This window comes from Botrytis fragariae (assembly GCF_013461495.1).
Source record: "Botrytis fragariae strain BVB16 chromosome Unknown tig00000045, whole genome shotgun sequence".
In the NCBI taxonomy this organism is placed as follows: Eukaryota; Fungi; Ascomycota; class Leotiomycetes; order Helotiales; family Sclerotiniaceae; genus Botrytis; species Botrytis fragariae.
In genome coordinates this window covers 2803799-2814417 of record NW_023500991.1, presented here as the reverse complement: position 1 = coordinate 2814417, position 10619 = coordinate 2803799, and the positions used below count along the sequence as shown (strand labels likewise).

Sequence of the window (10619 nt, the reverse complement as noted above, 5' to 3'; positions counted from 1 at the left end):
GGGATATTACTTATTTTATATTAAAATTAATAAGATATATATTTAATTCTAGTAAAGACTATATAATAATTATAAAAAAATATTTTGATATTTAAAAGGAATTAAAATATTTAAAATTATATATATAAAAAATAATAATAAATATATTAAAAGATTTTGTAATACAAATTATATAAAAAATAAAAGTTTTATTAAATTTACTAGTAGCTATATATTTATAATATAACTTAACTAGAAATAGGTTATGTCATAATATGGGTTAGATACCTTTACACTAAATTTTGTATATAAAGATACTTAAAGCGAAATTTTCTAACTTTATAAATATTAAAGATAAAGTTTCGATATTTTGAAGTATAATATATTTAATATAAAGATTTAATATAATAAAATATTATAAAAATATAAAAACATTTAATAAAAATATTAAAGTTTCTTTCAAATTTTCGTTTTTATCTAATAAAAATTATTATGAGAATTTTTAAAATCATATTAATTTAAGAACAATATTATTAAAAAGTGTTTTATAACTTTAATACTATATTTTTATTAGATATTAAGTCTAATTATTAAGAAAAATTAAATTATCTTTAATATTCATAAAGATAAAAAAAGTCGCTCTAAATATCTTTATATACAAAATTTGATATAAAGGTATCTAACTCATATTATGACATAACCCACTTCTAGTCAAGTTATATTATATATTAATAATTCAATCAGCTGGAGAACTAAATTGTAATTTGTTATAATACAAAATATAGTAGAATTCAAGCTAATTATTATAAATTTAGTCATTAGAGAGACTATATATTTAAAATATATACTATAGGAATTAAATCAATTTAATTAAAATAAATTCCTATTATATATGAATAATATATTAATAAAAACTATATCGAATAATTCTATATATTTCAATAGGAATAAACATATTAATACTAAATATTATTATACAAGAGATCTTATAAATAAAGAATATTTAGATCTAATATAAATTTCTATAGAAAATCAATTAGCTAATAAATTAACTAATGTGGTTTATCAGTGTGTGGCCTATATCAATGGGTGGTCTACTTTCATCTCAATTCAACTTTCTCATTTCAATACATGTTTTATTAATAATTTATAATGGATTCGAATAATAAAAAAGCCTGTATATTACTTGTTATTGTAGTTATTTAGAAAGATAAGAAGCTAAATATTCGAAAGACTATAATACTATATAATATCCTACAATCAATACTACAATATAGAATTGATAATATATCTCCTTACATAGAAATTCAATCTAAATCTCAAAATCTCTTAGAATTAGAAGAGGAAATCATTATTTAATATATAATTGATATAGATTCGAAAGGTTTTATATCTAAATAAAAGGGGGTGGAAGATATGGCAAATCATATTCTTGAATTTCAAAATACAAAAAGAGTTGGAAAGCTTTAGGCTTATTGATTTATTAAACGTTATATAAAACTAAAGATGTGTTTTAAATATATTTATAATTTTCAAAAAGCTCTTTGCGAAGATTCTACACTTATTAAAAACTAATTTCGATTTATATTAAATATACAAACAAAATATGATATTCTCGATTACAATTTATGGAACTTCAATAAAATAGACTTTATAATAAAAATAATAAGTATTGGTATAATTGTTACTAATACTAAGAGATACAGCAAAAATAAAACTATATAGTTAGGTAATCGAGAATAAACTACAGCAATTATATATGGTAATAGTAAAGGAAATACTATACCTCTATTTCTAATAGTTCAAGAACAGATACATCTTTCCAATTGATATACAAAAACCAATCTTCCTGCAGATTAAACTATTAAATCTACAAGCAATGGGTGGACGAATAATGAAACAGGATTAGAATAATTGAAATACTTTGATAAATATACAAGAAATCGAATTAAGAGCAAATATAGAATGCTAATACTAAATAGACATAAGAGCCATAAATCAATACCATTCCAAAACTATTACAAAAAGAATAATATCAAATATATATATTTACCACCACATTCAAGTCATTTAACCTAGTTTCTTGATATTGGATATTTTAGTATCTTAAAACAAGAGTATAGTACACAAATTGAGGGATTTATAAAGGCATATATCAATCATATTTCAAAGATTGAATTCTTTATAGCTTTCAAAACTATATATCAACAATCAATTATGAATCAGAATATGAAATCAGGGTTTCAAAGAATAGAATTAGTTCTATTCAATCCTGAAATAGTGCTTTCTAAATTAGATATTCAAATCCATACACCCACTTCTCCTTTTTCCAATTCAGAACCTTGAATTTCTCAAATACCTTACAATCCTACAAAAGCACTCTTTCAATCAACACTAGTTAAATCTCAAATAACTCATCATCAATCAAACTCTTCTATACCTTTATTTCAAACTATATTAGCTTTAACTAAAAATACAAAAAGATTAACACATAAAAATACACTTTTGAATACAGAAATTTGTACACTTCAAAAAGCAAATAAGGTATTAAGCAAACATCGATACACAAAAAAAACCTAATTACATCAAGAAAAAGTACTTACTAAACAGGAAGCTACAGATATATTATTTCAACAGAAGATTGATATCTAAATTCGACACAATAAACATCAAAATAAAAGAAATTCTAATACAGAGGCATCTTTTAATCGATACTATAGTAAATGTAGAAAAACAGATCATAATACAAGAACCTATAAAAATAATATAATAAATCCTAGATTATTAGATTTATAATAACTTTAATCAATTGATTCAATAATTGTTGAGAAATATAAATTTGAAAATATAAATTGAAATGAAAGTAGGCCACCCACTGATATGGGCCACGCACTGATAAACCACGTTAAGCCATTAGAAAGAATCAAATTATCAAGATTTATTAATATAATTCAAAATTTTAATAATTATTATTATTAAAATAAAAATATATAATATAACATATGGGGAACTCGGATATATAAGGAACTCGAACACTTTTTCAATTATTCTATATATAATCTTATTCTATAAGCTATATAATCCTTCAATTCCAATTTCGAATTATTTGAATTATTCTTTAGCTTTTCTTTTTTAATCTTTTCTTCTAATTCTACAATTAAGTATTTATATAATTATTCTTATAGCTTTTTCTTCTTCGGTTTTTTTTTTATTTTATATATCATTTTCAATATTTTCTTAATATTAAAAACAAATTGATCTTATAATTTGATTTTTTTGTCTTTAATTCTTTTCTTTTGAGTTTTAATTATCTTTTAAATATTAAAAAGCTATTTTTGAAATAAGGTTATCTTAATATTTTGAGATTCTATAAATTTAGTTATTCTTTTAATATATTAATAAATTAATAATATAGGAGAACTATTACTTATTAAAATTATATTAAAGATCTGATTTATTTATTTTAATTTTATTCTATTTAAAGAAAAACTTTTAAATATAGATAAATTTAGATCTTAATTAGAAATTCTTATTTATAGAATAGAAGATTATTAGAAGGAATTAAATAATAATAAATCAAATACTTTTCATAAAATAAAAGATATTAAACTAGCTTTTTTCTAGTTAATTTTAATATTAAAAGAATTCAATATTTTTTTTCTAATATTTTGAAAGAGTTCTATTTATTTAACTTTTTGAATTTGCTTTATATTAATTTAAAAATATTAATTAATCTTTAAAGTATAATATTGTTTTATTAGTTTATATATTATAATATCAAATAACTAAAGTAAATAAAAGTAATAAGGAAGTAATATAAATAAATCAATATTATTATTTATATAGAAAATAATAAAGCTATTTGTAATATAATTTAAATAATTATTTATAATCAAAAGTTGAGGTTGGTCATTTGATACTTTTTTGGATTCTAATTCGAAAATCCTTTTTAATTATTTTAATTTATAATTATTTGAGATTCATTTATTTATATTAATAAAGAATTATTAGTTTTGAAATGTGTCCTTTAGAATCCATATAGAATTCATATTTTAAATCTTAAAAATAATTATAAATAATAAAGTATTTCTAATTATATTAATATATTCAAATATAGTTATTTATTTTTATTTATTAATTGTAATTTTCCAATTCGATTTTTAAGTAAAATCAATTATAATATATGTATTTTGAATACTTCCAATTTCAAATTCAATTTTATTTATATTATATATATTATCTAATTTATATTTTCATTTAATAAGATATATGCGAAATGTATTAAATTAAGTCTAAATATTCTTTAGAATTACTTTTTTAACCTAATTAGATTCTAATTAATGTGAATAGTATATTTTAAGTTCTAAATATTGTTTTTGGAATCTATAAATCCATTTGTAATCTATAAATAGAATTTCTATCAAAATAAAATTTCAAAATAATATGACCTGAATATATCAAAAACGAATTTCGTTGATCATTTTTTTTATTAATATAAGTATAATAAGGAATCTAATAATAGTAAATTATGAAATCTATTATATAAGAATATTTTCTTTTACATTTGAAAGAATTTAAGCCATTTTATAGATTTGGGAATATATTTTCTTTTTAGTTAGTTTATTAGTTAGAATAGATTTAAGAACTTCAAAATGTTTTGTAGTCTTTTTAATTGATTTAAATTCTTTTAATTAAAATGAAATTATAGTCTTTTAAAGCTTTTCTTTAATTTGAATAGATATAGAAAATGATTGAATATATATAATAAAAGTTATTATAATTTCAAGTTAATAATGGGCTAAAAGTGTTCGAGTTCTTTATATGTCCGAGTTCCCCATACGTTATGTTATAAAAAATTAGTATTCTTTTTCTCTTTAAAATAAAAAGGTTTTTAATGAGATTAATATATATATATATATATTTATATATGTATAAAAAGATAATATATATTAAAAAGGATTATTGTTTTAATTAAAAAATAATATAATATATATATCTTTTTAAAGGCATTTAATCTAATATTAGCCTATTATATAATCAGATTATATAATCATCACTTATAAGCTTATAAAAGCAATTATTAATCCAAAAATGACCATTAATCCAAAAGCAATCATTAATCCGAAAACAACTATTAATTTAAAAATGGCCATAAAATATGAAAACGGCTGTAAAATAAAGAAAACAAAAAGGGGCTTTATTTCGAAAAAATAGATGGATTAGGAAGAGATCTATAAGAGATTAATGAAAACGGAAAAGCTAAATTAATAGGAAAAAGCATAAAAAGAGATCTTTTTCCTTTTGAATATAAAATAAGAGAGATCACTATTTTAATACAGATTCTTTAATATCACATATTACACTGCTTATATAATCCATTTTAGTTATTAATCAGAGCCAGCTTCCATACTATACTACTAGCCTATGACCTACGATAATATAAATATTTTAATTTGAAAACTTTATAATTTTTGATTTGAAATAAACTAATAATATAAAAGCTATAAAATATTTTTTATGAATAATATTAAATCATTTTTTAAAGAATTTCTATTTTAATATTCTTATCTTTATTTTTAGAATTTCATATTTATTATAATTAAAAAAAATATATATATAATTTTAAAAATACTATAACTCTTAATTTGAAACAAAAGAATACATTAAAAGTTATAAAACATTTTCTAAAAAAAATATAATATTATTTTATAAAAAATTGAATTTTAATTTTAATTTATACATTTATTTTGATAATGTTATAACTTTCAATTTAAATCAAAAAATTATTATTAAACTTATAAAATGTTCTTTATAAATAATATAGAATTATTTATAATCAAATTTCTTTTTTCGATTTTTCATTTATAAAAAAAGATATATTATAATTAAAAATATTATATTTTAATATTAATATTAATAATAAATTTCGAGTATTATATAACTTTAAATTTAAATTAAAAAAATAAAATAAAAGTTATGAAATAATTTTTATAAATATTATTAGATTATATTTAATCAAAAATCTTTTCTTTTTTATTAAAAACAAATTATGAATCAAATATTAATTATTATATAAGAAATTAAATTTTAATATTAATTATAATAATACATTTTAAATACTTTATAGCTTTTAGTTTGAAATAAAAAGAAAAATAAAAAGTTATATAAAAAACTTTAAAAACAATATTATATTATTTTTGAATATTTTTTTTTTAATTGAAAATAAATTAAAATCAAATATATATTATTATTCAAAAAATCAAATAAGAATATTGATAATAAAAATATATTCAAAATATTTTATAACTTTTAATTTGACTTAAATAGACTTTCTATCTTTTTAATCGAAAATGAATTAAAAATTCAAAGTTTATTATTATTCAGAAAACAATCTTTATTATAAATCTATATATTCTTTATATAAAGTTGTATCAGTAGTTTATATCTATATTTGTAAATTAATAGAGTAATTCAGACTTGAATACACCTCTTGGATCCCATTCTCTCTTCAAGGCCATCAATTTGGTAAGCCTTTTGTTTCCTCTAAATCTCCGCTCAATAGGTCCAGCTCGAGTACCATTCTGAAAATCTACAAAATTTGCCTCATCATTACCACGCATTATGGCAATAGATCGCTCATTAAATTCGTCAACTTTCGATCGATTCTTAGATTCAGTGTGCCAGATGAAATTGTTTCTACAAATGTTAGCTTGTCAAACATTCTTGAAAGTAAGAGGAATCTTTCACTTACTGCCAATACCTAATGTCGTGAAGACACATGGCTGACTCAATACTAGGCCTCTTTACGGGCCGAGAATCCCATTGAAAATTGAATGCAGTATTTACTGCATCTGGACATGTGGCAATCATCTCCGTCCAGATTGCAATTATCCGAAGAAAGGCTTCTTCATCGAATTGATGCAGGCCAACAATACCGAATTGTTTAAAGCCCCCCTTGGCCGCGAGTGCTTCCCCTCTATCGCTTGCATTCTGAATTGGTACCGTCGCTCCATTGGCAACAAGTGGCTCTAGGTCGTATATGTCTTTATATGCTAATGCCGCATCGTCAGGATTCCCGGTGTAACGAGCCGCAATAACCAAACATGGATCTCTTGCTGGGGGTGGCGCCATGATCATCATGAGACCAGCCGTTGCATATTGATCATTGTTCATTAATTTTTTCATGACAGAAGTCACTTCGCAAGCACGATCAAGTGGAAAGACAAAACTTCCAACCCAAACGACACCTTCATCGTTCCCAAGATTCTTCAAAGGATAGATTTTGATGACGAGTTGTGTTACGAGACCAAAATGTTGCCCAGCTCCACGTATGGCGTAAAGCAGATCCGGATTTGTGTCATCAGTGACATTGATCAATTCTCCATCTGCAGTTATGACACGAGCCGAGATAATTTGGTCTGATCCAAAACCAGTAATAGAAGAAGTAATGGAACAACCACCACCAAGAAAGTATGGGATAGCGCCCACTGTGTTACCGTTTCCCAAAGCTAGATGTAACGTTAACGGCACTTCCCAAGAGTTCTGGAAGCAGACTAAATAATGCATACCAGTGAAGAACCCAGCGTCTGCAAGAGTTCCTGCTACTTCTTTAGAAAGAATACTCCCTTTAAGCATTGCTGTGCCAGACTCTGTGTACACTTCTATACCCTTGTATAAACTCAAGTCAATAATGATGCCGTTACTTCCAATAGTAGACCATGCACTGTGACCTCCGCTCTTTGTTACGAAAGGTATAGAGTATTTTGACGCCCATTTTACTTATTTCTGTGTGTTAGGAAGAGACCAATGCTCGGGTGCTTTGAATTCTCACAATGTTTTGGCAATCAATTTCTAAAGTAGGGAGTACGATAGCTCCAGGAGTCTTCAAGTCAATATCCGTCCATCGCTTCAGATACTCTGCAAAATTGAGATCATTAGGATCTGTCAAGATCTTACAAGTGGAAGTCAAAATCTCTTTCAGCTCCCAGAGTTGAAAAAGACCACTCATCTTTCGAGCGGTAATGTTTGGACTTCAAATTATAGGGATGTTGAATAGATGAAGAGAAATGATTGAAAAAAGGAAATGACACTCTGCAATGTAAATATGATTATGCTTGATGACAGTGTCTGAAAACAAATATTTATAGAATAAAACAAGTGAGACCAACAGTTGGTTTACCAATCTCGAGTAATGATAGCATAGCAGTATCCACTGGAATAATACCAAAATAGTGAAGTGCTTACTTGACGAAAAAAGAACAAGTCTAGTGCCATAAGCAGACAAAGGTGACAACGTAATAATTATTGCACATGGCCTTCATTGGCAAATTACCGTTTCCAGATCGCCGCAAACCTTCGACACAATAAAGTGATAATTCATTTTCACTGCGTACTAATACACCCCACCCTAATCAAACGCCTTTGCACCTCGCCATGTCTCTTTGGACAGTCGCTATAAATATTTTAATCATCGCATCACACGGATTGAATTGAAGATACTTCCGAAATCAAGGAAAATCCAGCTTTATGGTACATAGACGACTTGTCTTTCTCTCAAACACTTCCATCGCGCCCGTAATCTCACATAATCGCACATGTCGTGATCTAACGGAGGGTCATTGTGACCCAACCAAGTCAAACCCTAATCGATTTTAATAGATCCATAAATCTTCTGGACAAAAGCCCAACAAGCAAAATATCCGATTGAACCTGAACCACTGATTAGTATAATCTCGTATTAGATTGTTGTGGATTATGGGCATACCAGTAAGGATGAAAAACAAAAACGAGATTAATGCACTATACCCAATGTAAAGTACACTACCCGCCAAGCCACCAAGTTGCAGTTTTGTCACCCAGTAGATCATGGCATTTGCAAACACATAACCGGCGCTAGCACCGGCCGTCATGAATGCTCTCCAATGCCAGTGGTAATTCTCGCTACAAAGCAAGAAATATATCATAAGAACAGTAACAGCGGCACATGTGATGATCATGAGACCGTAACATAAAAACAGGAAGCCGAACATGTAGTAAACCTTTGAAAACCAAATGGAGGACATGATAAAGTAAAGTTCAACAAAGATTGCTCCAAATGGTAAGATACCTACAAGAAGCATGGATGGAATTGGACGCATGTACGATGTAGAAGGAGGAATTTGACGTGGTATTTGGTTGGTACGGACTGGAGATGCGATAGGTGGTTGACGGAACCCAACCCAACTTCCGGCAAATGATAGAGGTAAGGAGAAGAAGAACCATATAGCAACGATGACGAGCATTGTTGTGAATGGTACTGCTCCAGAAGACTCTTTGGCCCAAAGAAAGAGGTTGAGAAGGAAAAATGTGCTAAAGACAATACCCGGGACGAGAGTTGGAGTCAAGGCAATGTTGAGCTTCCATTGTTCACCACCGAAAGACTTGTATACACGGGCTGAGGCATATCCTCCGATAAAACCGAGTACAGTATACAGAAGGATCATGATAGTGCCAAGAGATCCACGATTGGATGGTGAAAGAAACCCCAAAAGCGCAAATGCAATTGTAAAGCCCGTCATAACAAACAATTGAGCTCCGTTGCCGAGAAATACACTCAAAATCAAGGGACGTCCTGGTGTACGGAATACATCTCCATGTACCAATTTCCATCCGGAGTCTTCTTGAACTCCGTCTTCGATAGCAGCAGATGTTCCTGATAAGTCATCAAGGTTGATCGAATCGAGTCTGTTATATCTTTGAATATCTTTTCTCAAAGTTCGCATGAGAATTGAGAGGACTGTGATGACGAGAAATACCACAATGACGGCCGAGTTGATCAGAGAGAACCAATGAATCTTTGGATCAAAAACATGAAGGTATTTGTCCCATCTGGTAGCCCAAGCCGTTGTTGAAGGTTGCCACCAGACACTATACGAATACGTGACGGCTGTCTCTCCAGATTCTGAAAGTACCACTTGTGGTCCACCAGCACCGCATTCTGGATCCCTGGATTTTCATTCATTGTCCTCGATGAAGGTTGAACAATAACACCAACAACTCTCATTTGACCAGCAGATACCTCGTGATAGTCGATAAAAATATCATAGTGATTGTTCAAGTGCATATCCTTCTGATCGCTACTCCCCAATGCGAATCCTTGACTATAGAACCTCGTTTGTGTGATTTCATCCTCAATCAATTGTCCTGCTGGTAAACCATCAACCAACCAATTCATCGCAAACCCCTGTTGTATCCTTCTGTTTACAAAATGTGCCGAGCTTTGATCAAACTTCTTCTCTTCGCAAAGTTGTGTACACGTCTCGTTGACTCCCATCTTCAGGTTAAAGGGCGAAGTCATGATGCGATCACCGAAAAGAATACTGCCCAAACTTTCCGAGACATATTCTGGTTTTGGATCTGGTCTACAAAAATGGAAAGCCGGGTGATAGTAGTCGAAAGATACTACTGATCTCAATTGGCCATCATCATAAGAACCGACAGGTGTAAGTCGGTTCACGTATAAGGGAACTTTGGCGCCGGGTGAGTATGATGTCGGCGCAACACCAGGAAGGTAGAAAGCTGAGGATAGTTCGGGAGCGACGAGAAGGGTCGCAATAAGGGCCGCAGATGGTTTGAGGTGTTTTAAACGCATGATGAAGAGT

The 10619-nt window shown here is 27.5% G+C and overlaps 2 protein-coding genes across 2 annotated transcripts; both read right to left on the bottom strand.

Annotated features, from left to right (window-relative positions):
- Positions 1–6437: 6437 nt before the first annotated feature.
- Positions 6438–7987, bottom strand: Bfra_004030 (putative fad binding domain-containing protein; the record flags this gene model as incomplete). The annotated part of the gene is made up of 4 exons (XM_037334436.1): positions 6438–6675; positions 6731–7487; positions 7548–7716; positions 7811–7987. The coding sequence occupies 4 exons, from the start codon at positions 7985–7987 to the stop codon at positions 6438–6440; spliced, it is 1341 nt and encodes a 446-aa protein (XP_037194523.1).
- Positions 7988–8620: 633 nt separating this feature from the next.
- On the bottom strand, positions 8621–10609 carry Bfra_004029 (putative endosomal integral membrane protein; the record flags this gene model as incomplete). Its single annotated transcript, XM_037334435.1, has 3 exons — positions 8621–8688; positions 8744–9885; positions 9930–10609. 3 exons carry the CDS (start codon positions 10607–10609, stop codon positions 8621–8623), a joined length of 1890 nt encoding a protein of 629 aa, XP_037194522.1.
- Positions 10610–10619: the final 10 nt, after the last annotated feature.